The sequence below is a fragment of the Homalodisca vitripennis genome, unplaced genomic scaffold, assembly GCF_021130785.1.
Source record: "Homalodisca vitripennis isolate AUS2020 unplaced genomic scaffold, UT_GWSS_2.1 ScUCBcl_686;HRSCAF=3237, whole genome shotgun sequence".
In the NCBI taxonomy this organism is placed as follows: domain Eukaryota; kingdom Metazoa; phylum Arthropoda; class Insecta; order Hemiptera; family Cicadellidae; genus Homalodisca; species Homalodisca vitripennis.
In genome coordinates this window covers 1,514-21,192 of record NW_025776851.1, presented here as the reverse complement: position 1 = coordinate 21,192, position 19,679 = coordinate 1,514, and the positions used below count along the sequence as shown (strand labels likewise).

At 34.3% G+C, this 19,679-nt stretch overlaps 1 protein-coding gene across 1 annotated transcript in view; it reads left to right on the top strand.

Annotated features, from left to right (window-relative positions):
• The window catches only part of LOC124370957 (collagen alpha-1(I) chain-like), a 91,204-nt gene extending 72,430 nt beyond the window's left edge, over positions 1-18,774 (top strand). Inside the window, 9 exon segments of the mRNA XM_046829263.1 lie at positions 991-1,080; positions 1,566-1,691; positions 7,035-7,107; positions 8,642-8,731; positions 8,734-8,837; positions 10,091-10,292; positions 14,113-14,159; positions 14,161-14,286; positions 18,658-18,774. Of these exon segments, the coding sequence (XP_046685219.1) occupies positions 991-1,080; positions 1,566-1,691; positions 7,035-7,107; positions 8,642-8,731; positions 8,734-8,837; positions 10,091-10,292; positions 14,113-14,159; positions 14,161-14,286; positions 18,658-18,774 (975 nt within the window).
• Positions 18,775-19,679: the final 905 nt, after the last annotated feature.

The window sequence follows — 19,679 nt, the reverse complement described above, 5'->3', positions numbered from 1 at the left end:
ACATCAAGAGGCAACTTAAAAGCCAGATGTGCAGTTTTCCACCATGTCTAATCGCGGCTCCAGATGATACAACCGCGACTGCTATGAACTTTTCTTACCTTAGGCTTCCGAGCAATAAATTAACTAAATATAACAATATTCCCTTAAAGTAATTGCGGGAATGAATAAGTTTTCCAGGGTAAAGTAGGCCTATACTTTTATATTTACGCCCAAATAAACTTTTACCATTAGGTAACAGGAACCAACTTCAGGTGAAATCACTTGCTTCCATAAATTGTGTGTTTTTCTTCGGTTATCGAGGGAAGATAATTTCAACCATCTCAAAAAACAAATGCCAAATTGTTTCACGTATTCTAGTTTAAAGAAGACTTTTCAATAAAATAAGAGATAATCCTTTCAATGACCATTGATATTAAAATTATCACGCTTAAAAGATGTTGTGAGGAATGGTCAGTTCAATCATAAAATTGCATATAAACACATTTTAAAATATTTAACATACCCACAGGTTACATTTTTCCAAAACCCTGTCATAGTACACAGCAAAAGCCTATAAAGAATATTTTTGCCTAGTTTCATGGTCTAAGGCCTCACCGTTTTTAAGACAATGTGAGTGAAATATATTAAGCTTATACATAGGTATTGAATGTTTTTAAGACTGCTCAAATGTTCTATACGGTATACGGAACATTGGAAAATGATATCATGGTGCTTTAGTTAGGGGGTATTCAACGAATACATTTTGGAAGTACATCAGCAGAAGTAGAAATTGATCATTGTTTTGAATTCAAGTGATCCATTATAGAATTTTTACATTTAGAGTAGTATAAGCTAGCATTAACTATTTTTTAACTAGCTTTTTACTTACTTATTTTTATTTGATTTAAAACTGCTAAGCAGAACCTTTTCCTTGTTCCAGATTCTACGTTTGATTCTTTTTATTTTATAAGTTATATGAAATACCAATACATAATTTCTTTATTCTCTTAGGGTCCTCCAGGCTCTTGGGGTCCCCCAGGACCTGCTGGCGAGAGGGGTCAAAGAGGAGAAACAGGACCTCAAGGAGTCGAGGGTCCGATTGTACGTATCTTAGTTTTTTACATTTAAATGTTTTAAAAAATTGAGTTATTAAAGCGGTAGGTATTAAAATTGTACGAATAAGAAAGATAAAAATAGACTACCATACTAAAATATTTTGAATTTTTTTTAGCTCAATTAAGTGGTTAATTTAATATTAGTTTTAATTTGTATCGAAACTTTTTAACTGAGATTAATTAATTTAGTATAAATTACTATTTTATTTCTAATTGCCATATTTAATAATCAAACTTCTTTTTAAGGCACTCAAGCAATGCTATTTTTTAAGAAAATTTCACATTTTAATGAAATTTTAACCTTAACTACGGAGGAAAAATTACTGTTTTAGCTTTCTATTTTGTCAGAAAGACACTTTTGTATTGGTTCTCTCTCTCATTAAAAGAGGTTAACGGTACAGTCAGCTTAGTTGTAAAACGCAAAGATGACTTACTACCTCTAAAGTCAATTGATTGTTTTCCTTCAAACAGGGACAAAGAGGGAAGCCAGGACCTCCGGGACCGGAAGGGGCCAGGGGTGAGAGAGGGGAGGTTGGTGCCAAAGGAGTTAAGGGCCATAGAGGCCTGAATGGACTTCAGGGACTGCCCGGTCGGCAGGTGAGAGACGCTTTTAATTACTTACCGTCTATAATAACGTTTCAGCATCCTCAGAGGTGACCTCTACACACTCGAGACTTTATTAGCTCATTTGCTTCTTTTATTAACATACGACTGAACTGTGTTACAAAAACAGTGTATATTTTACAAAAAAGGAATATGCGCTACAAATAGCAAGTATACAATTTAGGTGAAAATTCCTTAACTAACAAGAACGTATTAAATTATTGTTGCTCATTCGATAATATCCACGGCTATGAAACAAGTTTCCAGGACTGGAAATCAAGTTTAAAATTTCAAAACTTTTTCAATGAAACATCTGCAGTCTCCGCAGAATAGAACATCATTGAAAAGTATTATATCAATCAGAATGTGTGGAATACAAGATTTGGCTGCCAACAGTATTGAAATCGACAGCCTTAGCAAAATAATAGTACCAATGATTGAAGTGAAGCACTGAAAATAAGTGTATATGCTCAAAATGTACATTAAAAAAATTATACTAATTGAAGACAGCGATCCAATACCCTGGCAAAATAAGATGAAAGTTAAACTTTTAATAAACGAATACACTGTTTCAATTTGTAATAATATGTTTCGAAAGTTTTGTACAAATAATTGTCACCTTTAAATAAAAGTCTCATAAAGTATATTTTAAAACACGGGTGCACAAATAATATAAATGAATGTGTCATTTTAATTATTAAAATACATGTGCTTAGTAATACTACGTATACTAAAGATAAAACAATGAAAAATATAATAAGAATTTTATAAACTTTACCAAATGTTTTTGTTATTTTTTTACAACAGCAATTTATTTGGTGATTTTCCCACTAGCCGTGGAAAATACTGAATTTAACCATACAAAAACAGCATATAATTTTGAAATTTTGACATGTATGAAATAAAAAAATGAACAGTCAGCAAAAGTTGGAAAAAACTAGGTATGAAATAGGCCATGTTATTTTATAGTTGACCCATGACAAACAGAGAAAAGCAGGATAACTTCAAAAGTTATTTATGCATCAAGCTACTTCACCAATGTTTAATGTGATTTAACATTTTTGTTGGAAATTTTGCTTGCAATTCTAAATTTTAATTTATTACTTTTCAATATTCCTATCTATAGTCAATATCATTAAAAAAAATGGTGTGGGTTATGAGGTATTCTGCATATACGAGAAACATATTATAGAGCTACAATTTTTCAAAGTATGCCTTTTCTCTTTTTCCGTAATAGTATTATTAATTTGTTATTTATATAGGTAAAATGATATTAGTTTATTGGGATGCTTACATCAATTAGAATGTTGGAAGCAGTGCAATTTAGCGGGTACGGCGGTTATCGCACCGGATAAAGCTACATTGAGCGTGGCTGCTGCTTGGATGAGTAACTATTAAAGCAATCCTGTCCTTGCAAGCAGTCCGCCTGCCCGGCTATTGGTGTTGGTTAGGAAGTCACCTTTAAGCCGTTGGTCCCCAGGTTAAGTGTTAGAAAATGCTTATTAGCCCTAAGCTTCACCTGGTTAAATAATACGTTCTTTGAATAAAACTTTTTTTCTTGTTTGCTGGTTCCAGATATGTCCTCCTTCTGAAGAAATATAGAGCCATTGTTGGAATATAAGTATTCATGGTTCCGAAAAGATATTTTTATCGAAAAAAGCATCAACGTTAATGTAGAAATATCGCCGAAGTCCATCTAACTCTATAATAAGCCATTATTTCTACTATAAGATGTTGAACTGTAGCAAAATTGTGGGTTCATGGTTACTCATAAAAATAATCCAACATAAGTACCAAATTTCTTTACGAGCCTGCTTACAGTAGCATCAAAAGAAAGCACGAATATATGGTGCAGAATATGTTCTGATATACTACACGCGAATGTAGTTTTGTATCAAATTGGACGTTTCTAATTGAATTGAAGCAATTGCGGCTGTACAAAGGAAACTCCTTTCGATGGTGGGCAGAAAGTTTACGGGGCTGGCTGGAGCCGATGTCCATAACGGAACTCTGACTTACTGCTGTTCGTACTGAAAAGAATGAATTTTGGTTATGAGAACCGTGAGATAATATTTTAGAGGCTTGATTAAGAAGGACCACTTCACACTAGGCAGACTTTATCAGAGAGAGTGGTTCGCCTGAAAGCCTCAAGAGATATTGAAATTTCATTACATCGCTTAAGTGCGCATTGTTGTGTACGGCTTGTTCATAAACGTTGATGAACGTACAGAAGTCCAAAGCAGCTCCATCAAAAGTTTTTAATTCCAATTTCGGTAGCCGGACGTTGACTTGAGGGGGGGCAGGCGGAATAGTTTCGCTTTTATTAGCTTTAGCTTGTCTCTTGGTCTCAATCATAAGCACGTTAGCAGAAATGTAATCAACTAACTCGTCCACGCTCGCTAATGCGGAATAGTTAGGTGTATAGTCGGCATCTACTTTTAATTCCAACTCGTGGCACAAGTCTAATATCGCTGAAAATTCCTGTCTAAGTCTCTGAATAGATTTAGCTCTGACAAGCAACTGCTGAAGTATATTTGGATCGGAAGTCTTCTTAGTTAAATCATAGATACTTTGTATCTGAGAAAAGAGGTGTTCTCGCTTTGCATTGGCCGCTTTAAGAGACATCGCCATGTTGAAAGAGTTTGTAGAAAATTAATCAATTTGAGTAAAACTTCAAAGGTGAAAAGTAAACAAAATATTGTCCTCTTGAATTGAGACAGTGATAAAAATAGAAACTAAATTATTTTCCTCTGAAGTATTTTCCCCAAGAAATAAGAAGTATCTAAACAATATAATACAATGAAACACAATTTAAAAAATATTTATGATACAATATAAATAAACCTTTTAACACTTTTTGTAAACTTTTATTTTCGTTAATATGTACATTTCGAAATCATTGATTTCATCTTAAGGTACCAATTGTTTAGTTTTTTGAGGTAAAAACTCAATAATAATGCAATAAGTAGAGTAGGCTCGTATAGGCCTATAGTATAGTTTTGTTTTGAGAAAATAAAATAAACTGTTATAATGGCAAAACGTAAACAAGACAAGTTGTTATTAAATAATAAACAACAATTAAGGTTACTGTTGAGCTAAATTCAGCTATAATGTAGCAGAGGCTCTGGAAACAGTATGCGCACGTACTACATGTAAACTGTCAGTGGAAAAGTATGGTAGTGTTGTGACAGTAACCATAAACCATGCATACATATGCGTGAGCAATGTTCAAATATAAATTATAATAAACAATTGTAAGCAGTAAGTAGCTTTTTTTCTTTTTTAAGCTGAGACTAGAATATAGTGTTGACAAAATAAACATTTAATTTTGCAATAAGGATGCTCGTACGTATAGAGTCCTGCTCAAGGTAAAGTGTCAATAACCAAGATTGTTTATATTTAACCTGCTTAGAATAATGTGTATTACAAGTAGGGCTGATAACCAACAAGTATTGAGAAGCGGTAACCATTAAACAGTAATTAGTTCACCTGTGCTGTGACAGTCTGAAAGCTTGTTTTTCAACAAAACAATGCAGTCGACAGAGCACCACAGCTGATATGATCACGACGTCACAGCTGATATGATCAGACGTCACAGCTGATATGAGAGGAGAGGGGACTGGAAAATCGATATGCACGGACTTTGCAATCGTGAAAGAACCTGAAACCACACTTTGAAATATGCACTGTATATAGCTTATAAGAGTTGAGATTGCACTGATATTCACAAATGGACTAAAGTTCTTATTATCCGGCTCGAAGGACCATGAAAAGAATGAATTTTGGTTATGAGAACCGTGAGATAATATTTTAGAGGCTCGATTAAGAAGGACCACTTCACACTAGGCAGTGAAGACGCCGAACACACTGATTTTAACAAGAGTTCACTAGGTTACACATAATGAGTTTATGAACAATGCATATTCAAATAAAGTGCAGAAAATAAACAGTTACCTTTGTTTTCATGAGAGGTACCTAACCGTAGTCTGCTGTTGTTGAGGGCCAGGTTGTGATCAGTAAGTGTGGAAATAGGCTGCTGTCTTGTAGGCAGGCGTGAAGACGGAAGATGTCCTTCACGGATTCATTCGCGCACAATACGACCGCAAACGAATAGTTCAAAACACTGTGGCCAGTCCTGTAGAGCACGGTAGACGCGGGTGTCCCGGAGCAGAGACGTTCTGGTAGAGATTGCCAATCCAGAGCACTGACTTTAATGTTAATGTAAATGTACAACAAATAGACATAAACTAATATTTTAAGTGAGAGAGTAACACATGGGGGAGAGAGTAAGTATGGTCAGCAGTGGCTAAAGAGTACATAAGTGCCCCAGGCGGGACCGAGAGTATAACTAAGCAAGCGTGCCGTCGCTTGCAAGGTGGGCAATTGATAAGTCAACCGTTGTGATTGGTTGGTGAGTGTACAGTAAACAGCTGATTCGTGAAACAATGGTTCATTGGTCTGTCACTGTACGTGAATATTTTAATCCAGTAAGGAATGGTATTGTAGGCACTAGGCCGCAGAAAGAGATATAGAATTAATGCAGTATATACAGTTTAGTAAAATAAAGGCAAATATAGAGTATAAATTGCCCAAAAAATATATACATAATTATTGTTCAATAAAAGTAGCCTTTTCATATTAGGCAATAAAAAACAAGTTATTTAATGCAATAATACTTAACACGTACTCTGGTACACTTGCTCTTTTATACAGTTTTGCATGATCATGATTTATCAGTAGCAAACGGTTTAGAGTATGCCTTTAAATTGTCATTATTTCGAGACGTTTCTGATTTATCCTATTACATCTTTACACTTTGAACGAATTATATTCTTCGACAAGGAATTAGAAACGTTCATACGAGACGAGAATTTTTTATTCTATACTCAAGACTTCATTGTTTTCAAGTGGCCAACAAATCGGCTACAGGGATGTTTTTTGTATATAACTCTTTAAGAACCTTTCTAAGGAGTGTGAAAATGAGTGGAAACTTTAACTCATTAATACTCTGGACTTGAATGTTTTAAACCTTGACTGTGGAAACCGTATTCAGCTAATTATTAACCCGGCTGTCCAAACATGTTTCGTTACGCACTGAAGGCGTTAAACTTTGTCTGGGGTATGAAAGGTTGAAGTGATCTTCGAGTCACTTAATTAGGAATTTATTTATTAGTTTATATTTAGCATATAAAGTTGGTTTGTGGTATAAATGAGATACACTGTTAATCGAGTAAGTGTCTTCAAAGCAGCGAGAGACAAACAATATGGCATGCTCGTATTATTATGCGTAGTATTTATAACTTATTTTCATATTTGATTAATAATTATTGAACGCAGGGACCTCCTGGAGACAAAGGAATGACAGGACCTCCTGGATTGCCTGGCAAGGATGGAGAACCCAGTGTTAAGGGTGAGCAAATTTTAATAATCTGTTTTAACATATTAATCTGTAAAACACGTCACATTCTTTCCCTAAATGGATGTTTAAAACGTAAAGATGCAATCACTAATGAATAATTTATTATATGCATCCGATGAAATTGAATAATTGAAGCAGTTGTAATAGAAGGAGTTATCAGTAAAAAATTATGATGTGCTTTCTTTTGTTAGAGATATTTGAGCAGACGACCCCGACCGAAATATTCTCACGTACATTAAAATTGAGCGTGTTATTCCCTTTCCCTCTGACCTAATATTTCCACGGTGATTATAATTCAGAGTCATATTCCCTCTCCCTAGTAACCGTGATATTCCAACAGTGATTACAATTCAGCGTGATATACCCCTCTACTTTGAACCGTGATAATTCCCACGGCGATTAGAATTCAGTGTGCCGTTCTCTTTCCCTTGTACCGCGACATTCCCATAGTGATTATAATTCAGAATGCTATACTCCTCTCCCTTGAACCGTGATATTTCCAAACCGATAAGAATTCAGAATGCTATACTCCTCTCCCTTGAACCGTGATATTTCCAAAATGATAAGAATTGAGAATGCTATACCCCTCTCCCTTGAACCGTGATACTCCCACGGCAATAATAATTCAGATTGATGTTCCATCTCCCCAATACCGTGATATTTCCACGGCGATTAGAATTCCTCGTCCCGTTCTCTTTCCCTTGCACCGTGACATTCCCACAAAGATTATAATTCAGAATGCTATACCCCTCTCCCTTGAACCGTGATATTTCCACGGCGATTAGAATTTAGAGTGATATTCAATCTCCCTAGTAACCGTGACATTCCAACAGTGATTACAATTCAGCGTGATATACCCTCTACTTTGAACCGTGATATTCCCACGGCAATTAGAATTCAGATAGATGGTCTATCTCCCTAGTACCGTGATATTTCCACGGCGATTAGAATTCAGAATACTATACTCCTCTCCCTTGAACAGTGATATTCCCACGGTCATTATAATTCAGCGTGCTATTTCCTCTACCTTGCACCGCGATATTACAACACCGATTAGAATTCAGCGTGCTGCTCTCTATATCTCCAACTCATCCTTTTTGCCTAATGTATTCTATCATTTAATAACTCTTGCAATGAATTGTTACTACTGTAATATAAGTAATATACTTTGTAATGAATACAGAATTTCGCTGAAACAACATTTATTTTGATATTTTATTGATTCGACGCAACTAACACAATTATAATCACAATATTCAGTTCTACATAAGAATCCAAAAAATAAAAACAAGTACTTTCAAAAATGGGGTATTAGAGTATTCTCCAGAAACTCATATGCCATTTTAATATTCCTTAAAACATCAGGTACTTGTTATCATTTATGAATATTTTCACGATAATCCCTCTACGTGCTGAAGGAGTTTACGAACTGTTTTTATTTGATCTAAGGGCACATATTGTTAATAAATATTTTCTAGGAAAATTAGCAAAAAACTTAAATTCGTTATATACACATTGGTTTTAGGTACTCCTGGAAGACACGGAAATCCTGGACCTCCGGGTGTATCGGGACCGCATAGACTTAGGGGACCGCAAGGAGAGCCGGGCAAGGATGGGACCCCGGTATCCCTGGACCACCAGGACCACCAGGACCGGCTGGGGAACCGCTGGGGTACGACGCCGCGGCTCCGGCAGCCCTTCTGGAACAGGGGACGAACAAAGTATGCTAAATTTACAGATTAACCGACTAATAAATGAGAATTAATAGACTTTACTCATAAACGAATCAAGAGAAAATAAAGTTGTAGTTACAAACAAGTAATATTGTATGCCGTTACAAATCCAAGTTTATATTTTGTCTAATTTAATCCTACTCGAAAGAAGATTCCAAATCAAGATCAAAAATATTATCTGCCTAATTTTTCACCAATTTTACACATACATACAATATGCATCCTTTATATTCCTAACTATTAAATAAAAATCCTCCATTAGAGTAATTGTTACGTTTAAAAAGTAAATATTTAATTCACTATATTAGGTACAGTATTTTTTTTTACTTTATTTTATTCTAAACTAACTGTGATTCATATTGTCCATAGAATACGAGATCTGAAATACAATAAATTATAACTGTAAAGATATATTTATCGAAAAATGATTATATTGCAAAAAAATAACTACCGTGTAGAGGGTCTTGTGACAAAAAAAATGTTCTGTCTAATTCTGAAATAGTTCTTTGGATCTTGTATTTCCTGATTATATATCTTGAAGCATATATTATATATGTATAATATATGCAAATAAAACTAAATTCGTTGTACACTTTATTGAAATTACTTTGGACACAATAAATAGTGAAAGTTAAGTGCAAATCGCCTGTATAAATCCTTGATTTTGAAGAATATACACTTACTCAATTACAAGTTTGTGTCTTTTTGAATTGAAGATACACTTTACTATATGTACAACTGATCTGCAAAAACATTGCAGAACACAATGCAATGTATTTGATGGGATAGCTACTGTACACAAATAAGGCTATCCCATGTTCAAAAACTTCTACACGTGTTAAAGTTTCTAATATTCTATAACCAAACTACAGTAGAATAAGTTTTTGGATTCTAATTCTATGCTGGCCACTAATTCTAATAATAATGTTGGCTAAAACCCAATTCCAAGTCCAGCCAGTGGCTACAGCAGAGTAATGTGAGGGACTAAAAACCATTAAAGTCATGGACATATTTGATTCTATAGAAATTTGTGTTTAGTTGTGGTATATGGTATATGGAATCTTTATATCTATTGAAATCTTTCCCTTTTATCAGTTTTGATAAAATATTCTGCTTTCTAGTTTGGTAACAGCTGAAACATTTTTTTGAACACTGAAGAATTTGTGGACTTTGTGTCTCACAGTATCACAGTAGGATTACTTGCAATCTGTGATAACCTCTGTCTCTCACCTGTGATGCAGGGTCCGGATCCACTCAGCGGGGATGAACCACCGAGACTGTTTGGCAATGATGTCACAGAAGAAGAGCGACGTGCCCTCTTACAGAAGGCTTATCAGCAACTGAAAGCAAGTTTTGAGAGATTCAAGAAACCGGATGGATCTAAGAGTGCCCCAGCAAAGACTTGCAGAGACCTTTCAGTAGCCTATCCCACCTTGGCCAATGGTCGGTAAATTTTACCTTTGTGTATTATTTAAAGATATTCTTGTAGTGTCTCTTGGTTATAAAATTGGGCAACTATTACTCAAGATAAAAGCCCTATGTTGTAAGTCACTACAGACGATAAATGATCAGAAGAGATAAGGGAATTACGATCGCTAAGAAGAAACACGACATTTCAATGACTGAAATCTGCTCTTTTGTTCACTTTCCAAATTTTAAAATTGCGGTAAAGCAGATAAGACTAACTTTCAACTAGAAGCCAAATGATGCGTCACTTGCTTTCTTCTGAAAAGTCAAGAAAATCCGTTATTCCTATAACATTGTTTCACGCAACACGGTATGTTTCGATCACTTGTGATGGCTCTTAATATGAATGAACTGATTAAGATAATTGAATATCGCCAGTACAAAATATCATGCTCTCGATTTTAAAAATAATGACTAATCTATCTCAAATTCCATATGGGACAACAGTAAAAAGTCTTCCAAGTATCTCCAATACAAAATTTTAATTCTAGATTGTCATAGTCAAACGATGTTATCCAGATAGACTTCTAAAAACAAAACAATCCTCTGATTCAGTTTCCAATGGTCCATTTCAAAATTTCAAACTTGAGGAAGTTATAGAAAAACATTCTATATTTTTTAGTGAGTTTCGCGTTAAATAAATTTGAAGCTGGATATCTACGTCGACATTTACATCCAACATGTTGTACATGTTGTACCGTGGCTACAATGAACTCATCATTTAAAGAATCTCAGTCACACGGAAGAGAAGTCAGTGATCCGGTTGCATCCATGGCCTTGGCCCCTGTGTGGGAGGGGGAGGTAGCAAATGTCATACAGAGGCTAAACACAAAAAAAAAAACCAGTGACGCCAATGGGATGTCAGTATGGCTACTCAAACGTTGCTATAAGCACATTTTGAGACCGCTCACAAAATTGATCGATTTCTCATTTGAAACTGGAAATTTTCCATCTTCTTTAAAAGACTGCCAAAGTCATTCAGATATTCAAAAAAGACGATCCTTGCCTCGCAAGCAACTATCGTCCAATCTCAATTCTTCCTGTGTTCAGCAAAATTTTTTGAAAAATTATTCTATAAAAGACTGGAAAACTTTCTAGAAAAAAACAAAATTCTGAATCCAGAAACAATTTGGATTCCGAAAAAACAAATCCACAATTGACGCGGTGAACAGCCTTCTGAACAATGTCGATGGACTAGAAGGTCGTGAACATGTGCTAAGCATATTCCTCGATCTTTCCAAAGCCTTTGACTGTGTTCATCACGGGACACTGCTGCAACAGTTAGAAAAATGTGGCGTCCGGGGTCTCCCACACTTATGGCTCACGTCTTATCTAAAAAATCGAGATCAGCGTGTGATGATCTCGAGCGTCGTTTCCAGCAAAATAAAAATGGCTCATGGTGTCCCTCAGGGATCTATCCTTGGACCTCTCCTTTTCCTGATTTAAGTCTGTAGATTGAACTCAGTAATCCAACTTGGGGCACTGGTTCAATATGCTGACGACCCGACTCTCTGTTTCAAAAGCAATTCAAAACAAGACCTGTAAATCAAATCTTTTGTGGGATTCAATATTTCACAGAATTGAACTTGACAACAAACCAGTCAAAATCAAGTGTCATCAATTTTTGTCTTCGACAGCATGATCATGCGATGCGACCTTCTGTCTTTGCGGATGATGCCCTTTTAGAGGATACAGATTCCAAAAAGTTTCTTGGGATGTTCCTTGACAGAGGACTGACCTGGAATGATCATGTTGATAGCATCTGTGCTAGAGTTACCACAGGCATATTTGCCCTACGGCACCTAGCAAAGTTCTGTACCCTAGAGGTTCTAAAAACAGCCTATTACGGCCTAATCCATCCACATCTTGTGTATGGATTAAGACTCTGGGGAGCATGTGCCAAAAACAAAAATGAAGCGGGTTTCAGGCTCCAAAAAAAAAGCAGTCAGGATAACTTTAAAACTGAATTATAGAGAGTCGTGCAGGGCATCTTTCGGGGAGCTGGGATTGATGACATTGCCCTGCCTTTACGTTTTTGATGTGATCGTGTACTGCAGATCGAGATGTGCCTTGATAAGTGGCAGGGACGTTCACCAATATGAAAACTAGAGGCAGGGACAACTTGCGAACTCATCAACGCAGACTGGCATTATCGCAACACCTCCCTCAGCAGGTGGGTGTCAGACTAATCAACAAGCTCCCTGAGGATATCAAAAACTCCAACAACCTCAATCAATTCAAAACTCGTCTCAGACGCCTGTTGGTGTCTAAAGCGTTTTACTCGATTGATGAATTCATGACGAGCCGTTGGGATGATTGAAAATCATGGATCCGAAGTCTGTGTGATTGTGTCGTGAGAATGCTGAGATGTAAGTATGACTGTGAGTGAATTTGTAGTTAGGATATTTTTTATGATGCATTTGACTATTGCAATACAATGTTACATATTGTGAAACACGCAATAAAGAGATTATGAATTATGAATCATACGACCCGAAATGTTCTTTAGCTCCTTTAATCAAAGTTTTTTGTTTCAAATATCTGATTAAAAATTTAGCTGGCAACATTTCAAAACACATTAAAAAGGGTCCTCTTGACATTGTGTTTCAGTACAAAGAAAATCACTAAACATTTTTTATAATTATAAACAATATTGATTTAAAAAAATAATGATTTCCGGTACCAAGGCAATAAGTAGTTCTTTACTGATTGACTAGTAAAACAAGCACTATTTCCCCGATTGAACACTAAGATGCATTATGCTAAACCATCTTCTAAGGAATAATCCATAGTTTTCATACCTAGTAAATATTTATAGCTAAAACATGTATGGAATCTGCTACACCAATCAATTGGAAATAAAGTCTGAATTGATATAATCCGTTTTACTAAGGAGTGTATCATGCAACGTCTCGAATTAAAGACCAGAATAATGTATTTTGGGTACCTCGTAGAAGAACCTAGTTACACCTAAATACTGACTGTTAGTTGTTAAGCTGATTAAGTCCAAATACAATAGGGCTCAATGTAAATGAAGCGGTGGACAGGATTTCAGAGGATAGTCTACATGGCAATCACTAGAGTTTTCTCAATTACTCCAGGTGTTGCCTTACAATGCTGTCTTAACTTTCTGGACAACCTCCGGAGGAAAGCGAAGGAAACAGGTTGTCCTCTCTCACTGTAAGGAGACGAGGTTCTTGCACATGATAGCTGATTAAATTTTTCCTTTGAAAAACTCTTAAGGTAAGTGGTGACTCTGAGGAAGGTTGATATGAGAGAAGTTACACTTAACCATCAGGTGTAACTTATTTGGTGATTGTAAGAAGACATGTGGCATGAACACTGGAACTGCTGGATGAGACCATTGAGATAACTTATGATTCAAACGTTTAATTATTGATCTATATTTGTCTTACCAGAGGTCTTCATCATTATTCAGTGTGATTTTGCGAATCTTCGTCCACTCTATAAGAGCAATATAATAAATATGTGTAATAATAGCCATGCAGTAACGAGGTGTTGGACTCTTGTGTGTTCAGCTGTAACCTTATTTGGACTGTTCTAGGTGGCTTCCTTTTTCTCGACAGGATCAACAAAGTTTGTTGGGTTTCAGGCCATGAGGAGATTTTGGGATGTTACAGTGCTGATGCTTTGACAACCATGGAGCAGTCAAAATTATTTAATTTGTCTGTAACATAGTGGTTTTTCAGCGATATTACAGCATTACTTCAATATATTTTTATCATTTTTTAGCGTTAAATTAACTTCAGTTGTTCACATCTCCATTTCTTACCAGGTGAGTATTGGCTGGATCCTAATGAAGGAGACATCAAGGACGCCATTCCTGGTATATTGTGACATGGAGAACAAACTAACCTGTCTTCTGCCGCAACCTGCTGCTAGTCCTCAGATTTCCCATGTCGGTAGAGAGCAAGAGCTGTGGCTATCTGAGATCAAACCTGGATTTAAGGTTAGTTCCTATGAAGGATTATGCAAAAGTGTGGAACTATTTTAAACTGCTTTTACCAGTAAAACTAAAACTCAGCATTTCTTAATGAGGCACGAAAATTTACTTTCTGGTGCCCTTTGTCATTTTAGATTGAACGGTAAAAGAAATATTATGTACAAAGTGACGAAACTATTTTTGTGATAGTTGTTGCATAGTTTATAGGGTATTCATAAATATAAACATGCCATAGTTTGATGTAGTTTAGAGCGGCTAGAGAGTAAATGAAAAACGTGCCTCTCCGTCCGACACCCTGGTCGCGTTAAATTTAAATTTTAGTGTCTTAACTCTTTTGTGTATTAGTAAAATTAAATTAAATGTTTTAATCAACATTTATTATAGTAATAATTATACATTTCTAAAAATATTTTAAAATTGATATATGGTTTTTATTTGAAATATTGATACAGATCTATACAACTTTAATTTGCGTTTTCCTCTATAAATAATATTAAATTTTAGTTTTTGACCGATAACCATAATTAATTACAAAACTACTGAAAAGTTATGAAAAACTATTTATATATATATATATATATATATATATATATATATATATATATATATATATATATATATATAACTAAATCTTCAAATATAATAAATTTCTATTCTATTGCACCTAAAAATATTAAATTTATATTAAAAACTAGAAATAAGCAATTTTTTGGTAAAGGAAGTGAGCATTTACAACAAATACATAAGGGCATAATGTATTAATATTATTAGGTTATAAATTCTAAATCACGTCATTTGTTTATAGATGTGAGCGGTGTAAACCTATTATATTACTTGAAACGAAGTATTAAAACTATATTAGAAAGGAAGTATTAGTACTAATAATAAACAGGTTTATGTTCCGGGGTATTTTATATGACCCTTCCCTTAATCATTCAGCAACGTTCTTGAAATTAATAATGAATATGTTTTCTAGTGTTATTTTATGATATTCCTATCTTACCCTCATAGTTATAGCTTTATTTGATTACTTCATTCGTAATCTTCAAGATATAAACAAAACATTTCTTTTCATCTGTTACAAAAATCAAACGGATTGCTCTACCGAACTATATGTTTTGGAGAGTGTTATCGTTATGAACTGACATTCTATGTTTGTAATGTAGTTGACATGCATCGCATACTTACTTCCATACAAATCAACTGATCCAACACATTGATTAAGAGAATTACTTTTGTTTTGTCTAATACTTTCTCAATTACGTTAGACAATTTAAAGTAGATTGAAGCTTGGTTGCGCATTTATTATAACCATATATACATACTTAGACCATTATTAAAATTCTAGTGCTATAATATCAATTAAAGAACAATACATAAGATCAGAAGTGTAGCCGGAAAAGTGTGCGTTCCAAAGTACAAGTGATGTAAAATTTTTACGTCAACCATAAATGTAGACCACAAATTTTTGATGTTTGTAAAATAAAAAGTAACGTGAAAAAGACTGAATTTTATATAAAATTGTTTAGGGAATGAGTGAAGGAGGAGCCAGTTCTGTATTTAAGATACATATTACTGACGGAAAGTCATCTCATGTAACAAATTACGATTATCCTAATGGCCGTTGTTGTATTGTATCCCAAGGATCCTATGACAAATATGACAAAATATTTCTTAATATTTAAGAATATATATTTTTTCAAGTCAAAAAATAAGATAAGTTTTCCTTCAGGAGTCCAAATATTTGCTATTATCGTAGCGAACACAAACAATAAGTCTCATGTGGTCCTTTATAGAAAATTGTAAATAAAGTTTTGGTAATATTTACAAATATTTTATTTGGTTGCGACACAACATCATAAGTTTTTCGGAAAATGGATACTTTAAGTTAACCCATATATAGTCCATTAGTCTAAAGAACTGCCAAACAATGTCTTAGCCAATGACATAGGAAGGGAAGAATAACAATGCAGAATACAAATATATTCCATTTATATGTATATACAGTGTGACATGAACTGATTTGTATGGAAGTTGGCAAACAATGTATCTCAATTACATTGCGAGGAACTATCCTGACGTCTGGTTTGAATGAGCAGAAACTTACTGCATATAATTTAACTTTAGAAAAATGTTGCTAACAAGATACAATATACAAAAAATGAGAGGATCAAAAACGAATGGGAGTGTAACCTTAAAGTATAACATATTATATTCTATTCATTCAAAATGATATAGAGAATTCATAAAATAATATACAATATGTATATATTAAAGTGCATAAACTCATTTCAAAAAAAGGGTATACAGAAAAACTCAATTTTTATTAACATATTTTGTTTCGGGGATAATAATCAATTAATAATTATGTCTAAAAATATACAGAAAATTATACAAAGAAATCAAATCATATAATCAAATACTTGAGGATCATTACGATTTGATTATTTTATATGAGTTTAAAATATATTGTTATTGTATACAGCAAAAATAAGAACACTATATACTAAATTAATAACCTATATAGTTTTTATATTAGTATTATAATAGAAAAAGATTATAGCTACATTTGGTACTATAATAGTATTCGAAATATATCAAAATAAACTATATATTTGAAATGTATAATTAATAATAATGTATACACGGGTAGTTTTATTGCATAAATTAATTCAATTATAATAATTCATGCCCAAAGACACAAACATTTTTGATAAATGATCGGCGGGCGCGCGCGGCCGACAGAGTATACGGGGGTTTCGTTCGGCTACGTGTTTTTCATTTACTCTCGCTTTTAATACTCATAACTACATAAAACTATGGACGTGTTTACATTTATTGAAAACGTATAAATTGTGATAAAACCATTATGCAAAGAGATTTGTCATGTTGTCCATGGTAAAAAAGTTACAGTGAAAAGAACGAAAAATGGGTCTTAAAAAAAACGCAAAAATTCTTATTTAGTGAACTATAGATTTTATGAAAATAACTTATAGAACTATATTTAATAGATTAAAGTAACTAAAAATTAATGATCTAAGATCATACTTCTAAAATGCATATTAACAAAAATACTGTCTGTAATCCATAAGCTGGCAACCGATAACTTTAAGGGTGGGTGGGGGAGTTTATTAATGTATGAGTCAAATATATTGCGTGCGGTGTAAAAAATTAAAAAGAGATATTATGTGTAATGTTTTAGTTCTAAGCTGGCTAAGTTAAAATTCTTTATTTGTTATTACCCCTTAACAGCAGAGACTTTCTGATAACCAGCGTCGTTTGTTTACGGCCAGAGGCCGATCCCCTTTTGCCTTATTGCCCGTCTTCATGGGCTACTGGCCTGTGCGAGGATCTTATCAAACAGGATAAGGGAAGAGAGTCGATACAGTACAAGATCGGTGTTACTGATGAAAAAAGTGCACAACGGTCACAGACAGGATTTACACCTGCGCTATCTCTAATTCAGATCCAAAGTCCAACGTTTTAGACCGCTCGCCCATCGGTAACTCTCCTATATTGTTCATGTTTGACAATAACTGCAACTTAGTTGAAAAATGTGTGAACTGTTATCAGGTAAAAATAAAAAAAATGAATGAAGATATCTTGGTTTATTGTTACCATCCAATGATCTACATTCACCTAGACATGTGTATTAAATTTATTAACGAGTATACAAATATCACCAATTTAAGATAAACAATATCCCTAACTTTCTGCAGTTAACGAAAACTTTACAACTTTTTTTATGATCTAAAACCAATCTCTTCTTTCGATGACTAATATAAAATTAATAATTTATTAACTAAATACTACTAAAAAGTACAAAAATTTGTGTTTGTATAAGATTTGGCTTTAAAAATTAAAAATATATTCTGAACCATTGGTGTTTAAACCTATCAAGGATCAACGCGAAAATTGTTATTACTTAGTTGTACATTGGGTGAGTGATTTTATAGTTCCCGAGAGTTGGTGGTTCGAAAGCCTCCTTTACGTCGTTGGCCCTCAAAGACATCATAACCCTAATTTCGTCTTTAAAATCCTGCATTAACTATAAATAGGCCTACATTTACAGTTGACTTTCAACTCTTATTTAAAATGTAAAGTACCATTTACAAAAACCCCCAAAGTTGTTGGTTATGATTATTGTATGATTTAAAAAATTTATATATAACTATATATATATCATATATATATATATATATAATATATATATATATATAAATATATATATTTCAAATTCAGTTGTTCTATTTGTTTGAAGGTTTTGTGTTTCAAGATGTGCATGTTCTGGTGCTGAGACCACGTTGGATTGTTTGACTCGTTTTGAAGTATTATAACAATGGTTTTTAAAATCTTACTATTTCTTGTTTATCTCAGAATCAACTACAAGGCAGACAGCAAACCCAGAAGGATAGGTTCCTGCAGTTGCTGTCTCTCCAGTGCTTCCCAGAATTTGACGTACCACTGCCGTACATCCTCCGTGGGCTACTTTGATCTACAAACACAAGACCTACCGGCGAGGGCTGAAGCTGCTGGGGTGGAATGATGCTGGAGATACCCCCGGGGGAACATCCAAACTTCTCCGCTATACCGTCACCGAGGTCCGAATGTCGATGTGAGTGCCTGGGGGTGGTGGAGGTTTATAGAACTCAGTCAACTAATAAAACGTTATCGTCTGTTTAAAGTTGGTTAATTGGAAGATGCAAGGTTTTTTGAAAGGATTATAGGATTTCGGACCTGTTGCCATCGTTTATATGGTTACAAACTCACAACGTTATCGAGGATTTAAATCTATCCTCTTTGTCAATATTCGGAAATAATTAGTAAAAAAAAAAAAAAAATAAGGAAAAGAAAAAATAAAAAAAGGGAAAAGAGAAAAAAAAAGGGATCAAACATACCCGAAAATTGCTTGTCCAGACAGGAGAAGATGAGCCTGTAAATTTGTTTGTCTTTGCACAGGATGCAAGTCACTAGCATAAGTTCACAAGGAGTCTAATAGTAATATGACACGTCACATCAACATAGGGGAAAGTGGGAAGCGTTGTATTACACAATTAGTAACATATAACGATGGCAAAAGTTCCGAAATCCTAATAAAATTAGAGGGAACCTTTCGAAGTGGTTGCTTCAGAGGCCTCCTCTTCAGATTTGTGAGTAAGTAATGGAACGGCCTTGATAAGTCCTTGTAAATAAATATTATAACTCTATCAAAATACAAATTTCTATTGTAAATATAGAGGCCTAAGTCAGAATATGCACATCATTGGCGGTTATTTATATCTACGGTAGAAAGGCGTGAGGAGACCTTCAAAATATTCAGGTGAAATCATATATAAAGTTGTATATCATATTAATGGTGTTTCATAATACAAACAGCGACACTACAAAAATTAAAATTC